This window comes from Pyrgilauda ruficollis, unplaced genomic scaffold, assembly GCF_017590135.1.
Source record: "Pyrgilauda ruficollis isolate IOZ18807 unplaced genomic scaffold, ASM1759013v1 scaffold233, whole genome shotgun sequence".
NCBI lineage: Eukaryota > Metazoa > Chordata > Aves > Passeriformes > Passeridae > Pyrgilauda > Pyrgilauda ruficollis.
This window is the reverse complement of record NW_024522873.1, coordinates 115,526-132,607: the sequence shown is the minus strand read 5'-3', so window position 1 is coordinate 132,607 and position 17,082 is coordinate 115,526. Positions and strand designations below refer to the sequence as shown.

At 38.9% G+C, this 17,082-nt stretch overlaps 2 protein-coding genes across 2 annotated transcripts in view; one reads left to right on the top strand and one right to left on the bottom strand.

The window, feature by feature from the left end:
• The window catches only part of LHX8 (LIM homeobox 8), an 11,002-nt gene extending 5,383 nt beyond the window's left edge, over positions 1-5,619 (top strand). The window contains exons 5-8 of the mRNA XM_041469432.1: positions 345-448; positions 2,969-3,064; positions 4,121-4,304; positions 5,032-5,619. Coding sequence (XP_041325366.1) covers positions 345-448; positions 2,969-3,064; positions 4,121-4,304; positions 5,032-5,108 — 461 coding nt within the window. The 3' untranslated portion in view covers positions 5,109-5,619. The remainder of the gene's footprint in view (positions 1-344; positions 449-2,968; positions 3,065-4,120; positions 4,305-5,031) is intronic.
• Positions 5,620-15,844: 10,225 nt separating this feature from the next.
• The window catches only part of SLC44A5 (solute carrier family 44 member 5), a 64,995-nt gene continuing 63,757 nt past the window's right edge, over positions 15,845-17,082 (bottom strand). The window contains exon 22 of the mRNA XM_041469438.1: positions 15,845-16,041. Coding sequence (XP_041325372.1) covers positions 15,929-16,041 — 113 coding nt within the window. The 3' untranslated portion in view covers positions 15,845-15,928. The remainder of the gene's footprint in view (positions 16,042-17,082) is intronic.

Below are 17,082 nucleotides of genomic sequence, written 5' to 3'. Positions count from 1 at the left end.
TTTTTTTTGTTTTTTGTTTTTTTTTTTTTTTTTTTTTTGTTTGGTTACTGGTTTTAATTTTTTCAGTCTGCAGAACTTGTTTTGTATCCTAAGGAAAAGAAAGTAACAGCATATCCTGTTGATAAAATACCACGTTAGATTTATTTCTTCCCTCACTTGCAAGGGAGTTGTTTAGGGCATAATGTGTTATGATGCTAGATCAATTGAATTTTGAATAGATTATGTTTTTTTTTTTTAAGCTGGAATTCAACTAACTGCTGTTGGTTATTGTTGGAAAACAGTCTGACTCACAACAACAATGTAAATATTTAGAAGGCAGTGTTGTTTTCTTTTGAATGTTTCAGGTAATGGGATTAGTGTGGAAGGAGCATTACTAACAGAACAAGACGTTAATCATCCAAAACCAGCAAAAAGAGCTCGGACCAGCTTCACAGCAGATCAGCTCCAGGTAGAGACCGTGCTAAAAGCTCATGTAGCACAGGTTAATGCAGGACATGGGCGCTGAACCAATAGAAAGTTTTATGCATACAGGGGGAAAGAAACGCTTGAATGCTTTAAACTATTTCATAAACTATCAAGACGCAGCATGTTTCTGGAAGTTTAACATGAAATAGTACTCTTCAAGCTCTTTATTTCCCTGGGGAAAGGTTGTAATTCTGAAGAGTGGAAACAGAAAAGGTGGTTCTAATTTGATTGCTTGATGACATCTATTTAATCAGCCATTTACATCACTAAGCATAATAAAAGCAAAATATTTTTTAGATTATGTAATGTGAAAAGTTGTACTAAAGATGGATGCTGTATGTGACTTCAAGACATTAATAGGATGGAAGTTGGAATTGTTGTCATGCCTGCATCTCCTCCGCTTTCCAGGTTTCTTGTCTTTTGGTTGCCTTGACAAGAGTTAACTCCTATTGAGACAGTCCAGAGCTGTTTCAAAATCTAGATAACCACTTAAATCAGCTTTCTAGGGAAAAACTCCAAGATAGGGCCAGCTTCCAATGAAAGAGGGGATGGTGAGACAAGATTTAGAGGTTTTAACCTGTAGTGAGAAAGAACTACCCATGACTTGCTACCTATAACAGGTCTTTGAGTTTCTGGTCACAACGTGAGTTGTTTTGTTGGCCCGTCCTCTTATAGTGAAAGCAGTTGAGAAACTCATCTTGAGGTGTAATAACATGTGAGGTGTTAAAGTAGTGCTATAAAAAAGGGCATGGAGTTGTTCGGAGCTTGGGTTCCTGTTATAATCATGACTGGAGACAGGAGGTGGTGTTAACACAAAACAAGGATGCAAGCAGTAATCCAGCCAAGTGTGCAGGGCAAGGGCTCTGGACACTGAGCTTGAACTTCAGCAAAATGGAACTCTTGTCCCCAGCAGAAGCTGAAAGGGAGATAAGACCAGCCATTAGGATGGGAACTGCGTCCAGAACTTCTTCCCAGCTGCTGCCATTGAAACTCCCACGTTCCCTTCTTTTCCTATTTAAAGTAGATTGTAACATTTTAAAGTAATTGTTACATACTATAGCAGGTGTTTGAGGTGTTTTGGCATCTTGTTATTTAATGATACTTTCTATCTGCTTGCTGCACCTCTGTACCTATCCCGGAGGCTGCTGTAAGACTTTACTTCCAACAAGAGAAACATTGGCATAAGTGCTCTGAGTGGCAGCATGTAATTACCTCTCAAAGCACTAGTACAAAAGAATGTCCATGCTTCTTTAGCACCTTCCAGAACCTAAAAGGGGGCTCCAAGAGAGCTGGACAGGCAGTTTGGACAAGGGCCTGGAGTGACAGGACAAGGGGGAATGACTTCCACTGTCAGAGGGCAGGGATGGATGGGATATTGGGCAGGAATTGTTCCCTGGCAGGGTGGCAGGCCCTGGCACAGGGTGCCCAGAGCAGCTGTGGCTGCCCCTGGATCCCTGGCAGTGCCCAAGGCCAGGCTGGACACTGGGGCTGGAGCACCTGGGACAGTGGGAGGTGTCCCTGCCAGGGCACAGGGTTGGAACAAGGTGAGCTTTTAAGGTTCCTTCCAACCCAAACCAGTCTGTGATTCTATGAAAAATTACAAAAGTAAAACTTTTCTGAATATGGCAAGTAATAGTCTGAATCTCCAAAGATGAGGCCAGGCACAGTTTGATGGGTCAAAAACCCAAAAAACAAAATAATTATTTGAAATTGCTGAAGATATCCTGCAGAAATCCATGAAGCCCTACTTTCATCAACAGGGCAAATCCTTAAAGCTTGTGAAAGTCTTCAGGATGCAGGCCAAACTGACATTTGCTTTCTCAAAAAAAAAAAAAAAAAAAAAAAAAAAAAAAAAAGTGTAATTTGTATCCTTAAGACAAGTGCTAACTTCAATTTTCTGTCAAAAGATGAGTAACCAAACCATCAGAAAGGTCAGGTCAGCCACAGTGGAGCCTCTGTTTCTTGGGTTAGTGACAGGCAAAGGAAACACAGAGCATTCCTGTATCCTCCATGGAGATGAAAAGATCAATTACTCCATACAACGTAGGATGCATTTGCATATCTATGAGATAGTAATTGACAAGTTCAGAGAGGTGGATCATGGCTCATGCCTTGTTTTATGCTGTGGTCAGCTGCTATAGGTGTTTATTGAGCATATTTGAGTTGCTTTGCAGTGAATTTTCTCCTATAGTTCTTTTAATGCAATCTTACAGAGGATTTCTTCCAGTTTTTACTACTGCCAAGCAGAATGGATTTCTCTAATTTCTACTAAATGTCACAGCTCACTCAAGCAGAGCAAGGACTTGTACTTTAGCTTTGGGGCATTTTGTTTAGTTTTTGTTTTTTTTTTTTTTTTTTAATGTATTGGGTACTCTCTAGAGACTAGTGATCACAAAAAAAACTTTTCTGAAGAAAGGCAAGGAGTAATACCACAGTCTGAGAATACTGTCTAATGTGGCTTTCTACACAAATGCTCCTACAACCTCATATCTTGCCTTTTCAGGTTATGCAAGCACAGTTTGCTCAGGACAACAATCCAGATGCACAAACACTTCAGAAACTGGCAGAAAGAACAGGCTTGAGCAGACGTGTTATACAGGTAACAGTGTGAAGTTACTTGACTCCCAGTCTGGTACTCATCCATTGGAAATGCTCAACCACATTTTTTTCTGAGGTTATTCTAACATGGAAAAAGATCCTAATCTCTTTTAACTTCAGACAAAATCCTTAGTCAGGAATAGGTCTAGAACAAGCATTGTCATTTGGAAAACTTGCTGTATTCCTCTTGTACTTTGTCTGGAGGGATTAAGTCTTCTAGATAGAAACTTCTCAGACTAAGCAGTATAGAAATTGGCATTAAGTTATTCCAAATACATATTTGACTGTAGCAGCCTGTTCTTAAGACCTACACTCTTTTTGAAAGCATCTGTGGTATGACATTAGGAGCAAGTGAATGTCTAGTCATTTGTTCTAGAGAGCAGAATTAAAATATATACCCATGCCAACCAAAACTGAAACACAAACTTGGAATCCTTGCTTGAAGATGTCTCTCAGCAAATATATGGATGCATTTTTATGTGTAAATGTGATTTTAAAAATATAATACAAATTGTATATTTATATGTTAATATCAATAAAAATAAATTTTGAGCTGCCTTGGCTCATTCTAGCCTGGAAAATTGACAGTGTTTCCACAGAAATGAGGTATCTGGCTGCTGCATTCAATCCTTAAACAAACAAACAAACAAAAAAAAAAAGGAATCTTGTGTTGTTTTCCACATGAAAAGGCCAAGTGGGTATTGTATGTGAAAGATGCTTTGCTGTCAGTAGCTCCAGGCAGGGAGAAGCCTGTGTCTGGGACGTGCTGGGTGGTGTGGTCCAAGCAGAGCGGGGCTGCAGGTGATGTTGCTTGGCCTGGGGGGACACCTGGGGCCCTGGGAGGTGCCTGTCCTTGGTGCTGCTGGGCACTGAAGACACATTCCTGACTTGACCACGCTTGTATGCTTAGAATGGGTATTTCTCCATTTGCACTGTCAGCATTGTATCAAAGGCCAAATTAACTATGAAAACTCAGCTTAAGATAAGCTCCAAGGTTGTTGTTCTGCTAGTATTGAATGTGATCTATCAATGTGATGTTGGTTTCCCTCTTTTCCAGGTGTGGTTTCAGAATTGCAGAGCACGCCATAAGAAACATGTCAGTCCTAATCACTCATCTACTGCTCCTGTCACAGCAGTTCAGCCCTCCAGGTTGTCTCCACCCATGTTAGAAGAAATGGCATACTCTGCATATGTACCCCAGGATGGCACTATGCTCACTGCTCTGCACAGCTACATGGATGGTAGGTATAACAGCTTTGCTGTTTTTCTCCTCGTAAAAATATGATCAACTGCAGCGAGACCAGTTTACCAAGTTCTGATTAAAGAAACTTAATGGATATATCAATACTGTACTTGCTATCTACACCTCATTAAGAAAGCAGTAGCCCTTCACTGCAACAGCATGGCTGAAGATCTGAGTATGAAGACCACTATTTGTGCTTCTTCTAGACTACTAAAACAAGAATAAGAAATTAAATACTTATTTAAATATGTCACATATTTTAATAATACTTAATTTTAATGAAATCTGTTTGCCACCTGCTTCCTGGCTTTTGTCCCATGGGTTGTGAGCATGCTCAATCCAGCAAATTCTCTGAAAGCTTCAGCTTTCCTCTCATTAACACACAATGGGAGGGAGGGGGAGAGCCTGGTGGTCAAAAGTGCTTCAGTCTTTGTTTGTCTTATGACCCAGCAAGTCAACAGCCTTGGCTCCAATTTGTGATTAGGAGGGACTGTGAGGGTTTGGGAGAAGCAGGCTGAGCCACATTTGTGGCATGAGCTTGTTTTCCTCCTGAGCAGTGGTGTTAAGGGTAGCCTGTGGGTGGAGGAGTGCAGATGCTGGGTTAGGAAAAACACAACCTACTGCAGGGTTGGCACAGTGAACTGTCATTACCCAGTGGATCTACTGACTTTTGATCTTTTGCTGCTTTCAATGAAATTGACTGGTAAATATTTCTGTTTTTGTAGCTCATTCACCTACAGCTCTTGGACTTCAGCCGTTGCTACCCCATTCAATGACACAACTGCCACTAAGTCACACCTAATTCCTTTTCATCAGGGATCTAAACTATTGAAGATGTAACCTTAAATCATAGTGTATTGAAAATATCATTGGAAAGCTATTAATGTTAACTTTTTATTTAACACCCAGAGCATTTTCAAGAAAATTTTCGCCCAGGTATGTACACCTATTTAGCCTGCAAGACACTTTTATGGATTCTGCATAAGTAACTATTACATTGTTTACAAGCCTTATTAAACACCTTTTTGTATTGTCTGGAAGTAGTTTGCTCTAGTTATGTGTGTGTTAATTTATTTGTCATCAAAAGAGCACTTTGCCTAAAAGAAAGGACTGACAATTGTGCAAAATGTTTACAATTCTTTGTGAAATTGTTGCTTATCATTAGGTTTGTATTTGTAAGTTATTGCTAAAAGTATTACCTGTATTTGAGTTGTATACAGCCTATATGTTAAAACTTATTTCTGTGAGTTTACAAAAATTTTGGTTGCAAATATTTTCAAAAAGAACTGAATAAAGTTTCTGCTGCAGCATGCCAAGCAAAAATGTTGCTGTGTCTATGGCTGAACTGTGATCATTTGTCAAGTGCTTAAATTGAATATTGAATCTTCAATTTTTAGTGAAGGTCCCTGGTATACTGAGGAACATTACACTGAAGTCCTTCAGGAGGGCTCATATCTATTTTCATTGATAGTAAAAATCATTTAATGGACTTATATGGGTCTTGAAACACTCCAAATATGAAGTTTCAGTATCTTGAAACACTTGCTATACAAGTGGGTACGTGCAAAGCAGTGCTGCTTCTGAGGATGCACACCAGGGGAGGGAAGGGAAACTGGTGACGTGTAGGACAGATTTTAAACTGTGACTTAGCAAGTGGAGAACCTGAAGTCACATTTGCTTTAACATTTTGAATCTTTCTTACTTCAGCTTTTGTTTTCTTCCATGCTTTTGTCTTGTGATTTTGTTAAGCAGGGAAATAAATGAGAGGCAATACTTGAACAGTCTGCTTTTTAAAAGTAAAATCTAGTTTGGCATTTTAACTGACCAATACCAAACTGCACATGAACAGTGACTGGAAGTCAGTCAAATGCACTACAGTCCACTGTGTTTAGAGCTGTTAGGGTGCTAAGACTTACTAGTAGAGCATGTTTTGATATATTAATTTGATGCACAAAGGTTACCACAAATTCAACAGGTTTTTGTCTTTAAAGACTAGTTTCCTTCAATGACTTAAGACTGTTAGATCCCCCTTGCTCACTTAAACTTTATTTGCATCAGAAGGAAACCATACTTTGGAAGGGTGTATGTGTCCATATCCCTTTTTTTCTCTCCCAACTATGCATTAGTGTCTACTCTGTGAAATTCCTTAATGGTGCTGGTCAAACCATTTCAATTTGGAAAAGGTAATGCTCTCCGTTGATGACTTTTGTGAGCAGAACTTTGATGGCAAGCTCTGAATTAATAAAGTTCTGTAAGTTACATGCTGGCACTGTTTTAAGTGCTGCTCATAGATGTCTGAGCTAATCTGAGTAGCCAAAACAATCTCCAGTGGTTTAAGGCTTTTATTATCCTGCTTTTTTTTTAAACTTTTTTTTCCCACAAAACACCCAAGATTGGGGCTGTAGTGGTACTTGACTGACCTCACATTTTATTTGAGCATACATAACTTCTAAGTTAAATGCCCCGGGTAGAATTATGAATTCCAGATGCCATTTTCAGTACCTAAGCTAGCTCCAGATATCTGCATGCTACCAAAGTATGTGTGTAGCAGTAGACAAACTACTTTTTGTTAATTTGTCTGATATGCTGAAGTTTTACCAGTTAAATGCTAAATGATGTTAACATAAATTGGTAATTTGAAATGCAACTTGGGCACTTGCACTGAGCCCCTTTAAGGAAAAGTAATTATTCAGTCTTATTTGAAGAACTGAGTAGCTTCAGGTTGCCTGAAACAAAAGCAAGTTTAAGCTTATTTATGAAACACCTCTTTCTGTTCAGGTCCAAAGTCAGAACAGGATTAAAGTACATGGGGGAGCAATTTTCCTATTTCCCTATGAAAATGGGAAGAAGGAGCATTGATTTTTTTCCTACTGTTGAGTGCATGAGCAGATATTTGTTTATTAAAAGCCATGTGAGATATTTGTGGGTGGGGCTGGGAAAATGCAGACTGCATTGAAAATAGGAGACTGCAGCAGAGAATGTGGGCTTTGAGTCTTCCTTTGCCAGTGCCAGAGCTGCCAGCAGCTGGTGTTGGGCTGACAGAGTTTTTTAAAACTCTGCCATACTGCAACTGAAACCAATCCCCTTTCTGAATGATGTAACAGCTGCTATCACAAATTGCACCAATATTATTTCCCAAGTTAATCTCATGGGAGAAAGATGTCTCCTGCTCCAAGTCTCCCAAAACCAAAGGTTATTACCAAAATAGAGGAAACTTAGGACAAGTAACAGTATACTAGTACATAAAAAATTACACATTTTCTTATTTTAAAACTAGGCCATTGCATGTTTAAGATAGATACTCCATTAAAAAAAATCATACAGGGAAGAGTTTGAGTTTTGTTTAATATAGGTTAGCAGGTTATTCAAGTAAATTAATCATAAAAATATAATTTAAATACTATGTAAGTTGCAATATGCTGAACACAGGAATCACTAGCAATCAACAAAACAATCAGCAGAAATACTAGCATTCCTGTAATATAGATACAGGCGTTTAGCCAAAATCTGGTTTTAAGATCAAAGAAGTGTACATTTATATTATGCATAGTTAAATGCATAAAAATGTTACCTTTTAACATGCACTTTGATCTTCAGTGTCTCTGCAGGAATTTGTACAGGTGACTGGGTGGGCTGGGATGCTCAGACATGCTCCACTGATACATTTAAATATGCCAGTGCAGGTTTATAACAACATCAGTTCAGAAAGAGTTGCCACTACAATACAAGAGCAAAGAGCCACTAATATAAAATTCACAAAGGGTTTAACAACAATTTTTTTTAAGCTCTGGTGACCCAGAACCACTACAGCTGACTGTTATACTTTGATTTGTTGTCTATTTTGGACCATTGTTAGTGTTCTCAAAAAAGCAGCCCACTTGTGAGTTTAAACATACCAGTGTGATAACTGTTCAAATTGCCAGTATTTCTGTAAGAAAATGGAACTTTGTAAACTAAAACAAACAAACAAAAAGTAAAATAAAAACTATAAAACCCTTATGACATTATCATTTGGAGCAAAATAAGTACAGACCCTTCTCCTGGGAGGACTGAGTCTTTTCCAAACTTAGCCTCTTTCAGACCCTAAAATTAAAACAGATTGCCCAGAGAGCCCAGCCAAACCAACAGAAATGAGAACCTGGGACTTAATGAAAGTTGATTCAAGACAGGAAATTGAGTTGGTCAGATGTGTTGAAAATGATGGCAACCAGAAACCAAGTTACGAAGCTCCATATAAAACAATCCTTTCCTTCTTGAAGCCATCTGCAGATGTGTGGATTTGTGAAGGAACATGCCAGGATATTGCAGAAAATGCACCAAAAGCAACAGTCATCTGCAAAGTCAAACCACAAAGATGGCACATGTCAGATGCTGGCTGAGACAAGCCCAGAAATATTTTCATGCTGTATTTATGACCAGGGTCTGTTTGACTGTAACAGGTGAGGTACGTTACCATTTCCTTCTTTAGCAGAAATTTCAGTCAGAGCACACCACTGCTGCACCGTTACTGTGGCCCAGAGTAACTGCAGCACAATGACAACTCGTGGTGTCAGAGCAGAGCGAGGCAGCCTCGTTTCCCCTCTCCCTGAGCACTGGCACCAGTGCTGGAGAGGGCACCTCCATGAGCAAGGAACTCAGGACACAGGTGCTTCCCAAAACAAGCCTACTGACTGAAAATGAGTAGCCATGCTGCGTTCCATCAGGTGGTGACATGGGTCACTGGTCCACGTTCTGGGGCTGCCAGGGAGACTTGCACCATATGACATTCCTCTTGGCTAACCAAAAAGAACAAACTGTGCAAAAGAAGGATCCCTGGAAAAGACTGGAGAGCAGACTGCTGGTGCATGAATAAAAGCTCCAGGTAGGCTTTGAATTAATCTGGATGTGGATTAAAGTTTCTATGGCATGCAGCCAACATTAGATTTAAATGTAATGTGAATAGCAAGAAAACCATGTGAGATAAAAAACCCCCATCAGCCTGAAAACAAATTTTAAGAGGCAAGAAAGCAATTTTGTTAGTAAAGCTGGCATTTTCTGAAGGAGGACAACATAACTAATAGCTGCAGCCAGTTCCAACAGGCTGCATGTGTTAACAGGAGACACTGATGTTCGTTCAAAAAATAGAAATTCCAGATTTTAATCAAAGTAACAACATACATATGAGAGACATAGTAAAGGTCCTCTGTGATCCAGAATCACCTTCCAGTGTCTGGGGACACTATGTTAGACTCTGAAAAGCTATCATGATGACCTGAACTCAATACTCTTTAACCTCCAAAATGCTTAACTGCTATCGTTATTTTCTGGCATGAAAAAATATTGAGCTTTACAGCAATGCTTTACAGAACAAAATGCATGCAGGTTTTGTTTGGCAAATTTGCATCGGATTAAATGTTAAAAATAAAAGGGAACAAATAAACGGGAAACAAAAGTAAATACGCTTTCATGGAGATTTACCATAGAACAGTAGTGTCTTTTATCTCTTCCAAGCAACTGTAACGTACGTCTGCCCACGTGGCACGGCCTCAGTCAGCCTAGCTGCTAACCTGGGCTCAGGGAACACCAATATTCCTCTAAAGATCACTTTTGCTTGTTCACCTTTCACTGTCTAGTTTGGACTGAACTGGCCCACATCTAAACCTCCCAGGATGTGTCATTCTCCTCTCCATAAGCATTTGCTTTCATAGAATTACAGAATATTCTGAGTTGGAAAGGATCTTCAAAGATCATCAAATCCAACTCGTAGGAGAAGAGCCCATCCAGGGATCAAACCCACAACTTCGTCACAAGTTTTCTTTTCCAGCAGCTGCCTACCACCCCTCGTGGCACAGAGCACAAGGGCTGAACAAGTACTGCTACTCATGGCCAGTGACTGGACAGTGCAAACCAACCAGTCTCCCCACCAACGCTGATAGCATTTAACCCTTGCTAAAAAATAGCATCATATAGTGTAAGCCTCATACACACATTTTCCCTTAAATGATATATGCTGCAACTATGTGTACACAGAGTCTATGTCTGCATGTATTCACTATTTGGCCACTGAATCCCAAACACACAGCCATACCAGCTTTCTTTGCTAACTCAAAAACTTGCTTTGCTAATTCAAGGTCTCATTGCAGGGAATGCTGAATGCCAGAAGCAACTTCAGACAAGGTTCCCCACATGTGGAATGACTTACAAGGCATACCTTAACCTTGAGTCCAAATTCTTCCTTTTTCCCCACTCCAAATAAGTGCTCCACTGCTATGCCTGCTGAAATCCATCCCCATCCCTGAAAAGCTTTTGCACGGGGTTTGGTGGTGGCCTTTTTCCTTTCCTTTCCTCCAGAAAAACATATGCAACAAGGCCCTGGCCAGATTTGGAGTCATCTGCCACAGGTCACCTGCCCCTGATGCGCAGCCAACTCATGGCATACAGTAAAGGTTCCTTCACTTCTCACAAAGACAGGGGAAAATACGACTGTGAGCCTCCTAAACTCCAAAGAAGTTTTCTACTGAGTTCTATGGTATCATTTCAGCCAGACACCTTGCTTCATAGATCTCAATTCAGACTCAGACAAAACCCAGTACGGTTTATTATTACATTGTTTAAAAAAATTAAATTTAAATGAAAAAAAGTAACAAACAATCCTCCATCCTTTATACACAAACCCGAATTCCCGCCTGCCCTCAGCGCCAGGAGCGCCTCGCAGCCCGCGCCCCCGGCACCGAGCGCGCCCCCGGCCCGCCCAGCCCCGCGGACAGCCCGGCGCGGCGCAGACGCACTCCGGCTTGTATCGAAATCTTTATTAGAACAATCCCCAAGAACTGTAAAACGGTGAAGTAACAACAAGAATTAAGCACTTCCGTTATCAAAGATACTTAAACAATAGGATTCTATTTCTGCATAGCAGAAGCAATAGGATTTAGAGCTCAAAACATCATGTCGTGTTAATTCGGTTTTGACAAAACAATACAATCTTAAGAATCATATTAATGAAACCTACCTTTCATTTCTCAAACCTCAAACAGCCATTTTTATGACTTTAAAACTCATTATTTGGGACAAATGCATGTGGACATTTTGTAGCATAGAGTAACAGACAATTTTAATACTAACAGCACTAGTGTTATTTGAACATGAAGAAACACTCATTTTCTAATTGTTTACAGTGCAGTACAAATTACAAATTACCCCAAAAATCATTGCCTGTATCAAAAGTTTAAAAATGTAGAACTATTTATAAAATGGTTCCAGAATAGGAAATTATCAGTCTTGAAATGGAGAAGGAACCTTATGCTTATAAACACACAAATAAATGCTTTACAGTAATATATATGTAATTTTTAGCTTTATTCCTTCTGTTGTAAGTAGCAAGAGCCCAGTTCTACCCACAGTTACACAGGTACAACACACATGATCATTGTAAACAGAAAGCAGAACAGGCCCTACTCAGAAGTCCACTATACCACAAATTAAAGCTAATTTAAAAATCTACTGTATAAAAATGGAACAGTCTTGCATTGTTTTAATTTATTTGCAACACTATTGTCACATTTTCTCCTGGACAACACCAGCAATTTTCATAATCTCTCAACAGCAACAGTGTGCTGCATCACACAGTGCAAACACATCTAATATCCTTACTTCAGTTGATTTTTTGTTAGTCAATTTGAAATGAAGTGTTGGTTTTCCTCTCTAGCCTTTTCTGTTTTATAGTCTACACAATATAAATGAATTTCAAAATGTATGCCAGGTAAAGTAACAGCCAGTAAGGCACTTTGTCTGCAAGGATACAGCTGTCCAGGCTGAGCAACTGGTCAAAGGGAGACATTCTGGGTTACTCAAAAACAAGTCAGCTTATTCTTCATAACCACTTCTCTGACAGCCCACTTGTGGAAGAACACTTACTGACAATTGAAGAATCAGCCTGACATTGCATCCACCAAAATATTTTTCCTGTTCTACAGCAGAACATGCAATAGTAAAATATTTCATAAAATACTAATGTTTAAAAGAATATTCAGCATCCTTGGATCACCCAAGAATCATCTGCTGAATACTGTTTAGAAAAAAAAATCCTCATCAGAAGGAATGATCCTATCTTCTTGTTTCTGTGTTTTGATTCCATGGGTTTTTTTTGTTTGCTTTGTTTTGATGGTTGTGTGTGTGTGTGTATGTAGTGTTTTTTTGTTGGTTTGTGGGGGTTTTTTTTGTTTTGTTTTATTTTTACAAAATTTGAAGGCTTGACATTAAAACTTTGGTATAAAACATGTAAATGAAAGCCATTCAGTAATATGCTTTAGGGAGATACAATGAATCCAAACCAAACTAAACAAATGTGAACACATGGATGTGATAGCAAGTGTTTCTACTGTCTTGGTTTCTACATTCTGCTTGTTTTTGGGTTTTTTTCTACTCATGTGAAAGGGTCTTTCTTCAGCTCCACCTGCTTTTCCACAGCTCCTCCCGGCGAGAAGGTGCCTGGCATGACCCGAGTCACGCCCCGACCCTGGCGTGCCCCGGGCAGCTCAGGAGCCCGCGGTTCCGGGGTCACCCACGCCCTGCACGCCCGGCACCACAGCACAGACCCAGCACAACTGGTGCCACTGTGGGCACTGTGTCACCGGCCCTGGCGGGCTCAGCAAAGCAAGCTCATACTAAAGCAAGCAACAAAGTAAAAGTCCAAATCCAAAAATATCAGTATTAGTACCTCCTCTGTGGTGCGCATCTGCACGCTCTGGCCCACAGGATTAATTAGGAACCATTATAATAAGATAGTCTTGAAACATCTTAAGCGAACCTTTCCCAAGTAAATATTTGCATAAATTTTGACTAATTATTAGCAATTTATTTCTAAAAAGCCAATTTTAATATTAAATAGTTACTACCTACTGAATTTATTGATTACAAAATCTACATGGTATTGCTTTGTATTTTCACAGTTCTCATAATTACATAGTAAGAAAATGGCTTTTAAATTTTCTTCTCAGAAATTATGATCAGTTACATGCTAAATACTTTCACAAAATAGTGAGAGGAGCAAATTTATACATATATATAATTTTTACCATATATAAATAATAATACAATTTAAAACTTTCACTTTTAGAAATACCTTTAGTAAATGCATAGGTTTGTTACAAAAGTTTTCTAATCAAATGACTGTATACTATTTCTATTATTATGTTTTATTCCTAGTAAACTCTGTGGTTACATTCATATGATAAAAAAAGCAAGCTATATTCAGAAATATGTTTTTTCAATTGAGCTCCCAGTAAGACACTCAAGTCCAGTAGAAATATAGATTATGTAATGCAGTTTCTTTAGCTGAAAATTAATCAGTAGTATTTAAAAAAAAAAAAAAAGCTTTAGAACATGGATTGTAACAAGATCAACAGAATGGTTACAATCTTCTTTAATCACAGAATGGTTACACATACCCCCAAAAGTTAATGACTTAACTCTCAAAAAATATTAGAATCATGGTGAGGTTTGTGTAATCCATTCCATGCACATAATGAGAAAGGAATGATGATGATGATGATGATGATGATGATGATGACGAAAAACTTAATCTCTCAGAAGTCCTTTTCTTCCCAAAGGTGGGATTCTCAGTCCTTTCTAAAAGTCACGTTTCCTCTAGGGTATCTCAGGAGGGGTTACCAAAATCTAAAGGTGTCTATAATCAGTAGCGACATTTGAAACCATATGCCTTTATTTTACACTACTGGAGTCCTAAACTGAACCCCTCATTTTTGCTCCAGGGAAAAGGGCTCCAGCATAAATTGGACCAAAGAGAAAGCTTACAAGGATACTCCTACCTGCACCTCAGGTCACTGAATTTCAAGATCTTACCATGCAGACGACTGCAAGGGTGTGGATGGTGGCTGCTTGTGCATCAACATGAGCCCAGACCCACGGCATGAAGGACAGTATTACTGCCTTTGCAGTGATCACAGACATCACAAACCAGAACTGTAAGTTAGAGAGCAAAATCCCACTGGGATGTAGATGGTCAGTAAACTTTCCCCAGAAACTTGCCTTCAAATCATCTGGAAAAGAATTTGCACTTCTTTTTGTGACACCAATGGACAACTAGGGTTAGAAAAGTATTTCCAGGTGCTCAACTCCTGTCACAGAACTGGCAAATGTATGGCACATGCCACTCCTGGAAAATGCTGGAATAACTTCTTCAGTGCACTGGCATCCATGAACACCAGGGGCAGGCCACAGTATGGCTGGGTCCTTGGCTCCCCCAGGAGACTAATAAATTAAAATCTTTTTAGCTCTGTCTTGGCAGCAACAGACTTGATAAACTCTCCAGTGTTAAGATTTTTTCCATCAGCAGAGCTGTTACTTAATGGCAGTGACAGTTCCACTACTGGGAAGGTCATAAACCACACCGAATGTTAATGTGCTTTCTACCAACAGGTGTATTAATGACGTTGTACTAATGGCTGGGCAAATTTAACAATTAAAAAGCAAACTAAATCTTTCAGCGCATCTCTCAGTGGTTGAGTAATTCATCCTGTACCATGAGAAGATTTGAGCTGAGTGTCCTAGTACCTTACTGTGTGAGCCACTGGGAGCATGGAGAGGTTGAGGATATGCAGCCCTCTGCACCTGCACAGTCATTCCAATGGCTTGGCAGGAGCCCTTCTAAGCTAGGCAGAGGCAATGGAACTCCTTGTGCACACACACAGAGCAAAGACTTTCATTCAATGCAAAAAAAGGACTGCATTTAGTTTTCCTTTCAGTGAAGCTCAACTTGCTTGTAACACAGAATGCAATCAGAGACTTGTCAGGGATAGGGGGATATTAACACATGTGCATCTCTCTTAAGACATCAGCTAAAAATTATACATTCACCATCTTGTACCAGATGAAACCTCATTTGTGTAAACCACAAATCACTTCAGCCGCAGTGGGACCTTCTCCAAGTTATATAATCTTTTAAGCACAACTCCCAGAAAACTTCACTTTAAGCAGTATCAACTTAAGTATTTTCTGACTACCTTCTTTGGGATCTGCAGGGTACCATCATGTCTTAAAAGATGCAGTTGTGGATGTGATTAAAATATCACTACATTTTTCAGTGTAGGGAATCATTAATGCATGTATAATCACAGTTTAAATAGCTGCGAACCAGCTTGTACAAAAAAATACAATCATAGCACCATATTTACAAATTTAGTACCATCTCCTCATTAACTGGAGTCTCAAACTATCTTTTTTTATGGCTAATTAGGTTATACGTTAGTGCTTTCAAAAAATTGCCTGAATTTCTTTTACAAATATACACTTATAAGAAACATTATCAAAACTGCTGTCATCTAAGGCAGCAACTTGTATTACAAAAGTTATTAAAACATCATTATACATTTATAAAAGTTTCAAATTTACATTTTCCTTTTCATAGGCACTCTATAAACTAAAATGTGGCCTTGTTTTCACAGCTGTTAGTTTAAGCATTTAAACTGGTTAAATGTTACCAATGTTGCTCTTTTTCTTTATATAAGCAAAAGGAAAAAAGAATCACCCATTAACCAGAAGCATCATTTACAGTTTTTACTTTTGCCTACTTTATACAGGTTTTGCTTAAAAGTGACACTTTTTGATGTTGAGGTTTAGTGTTCATTATCCTGATGCCTTCTTAGGGCTTAGTTTCTTCTTCCCTAGAATTCGGTGGAGGCTAGCTGACATGAAGTAGGGTTTTGCTGTAGATCCATCATTTCTTTCCAGGTCTTCACCTGAATTTACACAGCAAAACCAGTCAAAAAAGGAAACAGCAGTACCACCACACACACACAGACACAAACAGAATTGAAAAAAGGAGAGAGCAATAGACCCAACATTAAAAGAAACACAATCAAGGTAATTTAGCTTTATTATTAATTTGATGAAGGACATTATGAAATTTCCATTTTCTTAGACCACAAGAGGTTTTACATGATGCAGAGACACAAACATCTTGCCATTTTTTAATGATAGCAATATATCCCTTATATTCCCCAGATCTTTAGTTTGTCAGTATAGGTAGAAATTTTCAGAAACTCTCATTCCTTCACTGAACCCTGGAATTTTGGAAATCTCTTGCTAGAAAATGTGTCACAAAAACAGCCATAGAGTTAAGCACTTTCTAAAACTGGACCATTTTTCACTGCCTAGGATAAAGTTCATTTGAGAACCTGTTGCCGTGAATTAATAATATTCTATCTGATCTATTGTTCATTACTTAATGGGAGCATGGGAAGCAGAACAGAACATGAATTTAAAACAACAAGGCAGACATTACTTTTTTCCCCACAGAAAAGTAGGAGTTGAGTGTTATTCATGCTATGTCTGCCTGTGATCATGTTTGCTTAGAACCAAAGTCCATAAAATGAGATAAATAGGATGCAGCTCTCAACTAAATACCAATTTTGAGTTTTCTAACTGATTTTGTTCATGTTATTCTTTGGCAACCCTGTTTTTCAGAATCCCTGCTAACCTTAGTTTCTATGGAAGTGAGGTTAAAGTGAGTGTTTAAAGAATCAGTATTACCACGTTTACCCCACTTCAGTAATCCATGGTGCGTATTTCTGAAAGATGAAGCCTGTGACTATTTCCCTCAGTATTATCAAAGAATTTGCAAATTGCAAGAACAATGACTGCCATGTAACCAACTTCTACTTGTGTCCTGCCACATGGCAACATACTTGGACCTACCAGAATGGCTTTCATTATAGAAAAATACAACACATGGAAGGTACTACATGCTAAGGATATCTGCTTCTTATAATCATATCCTA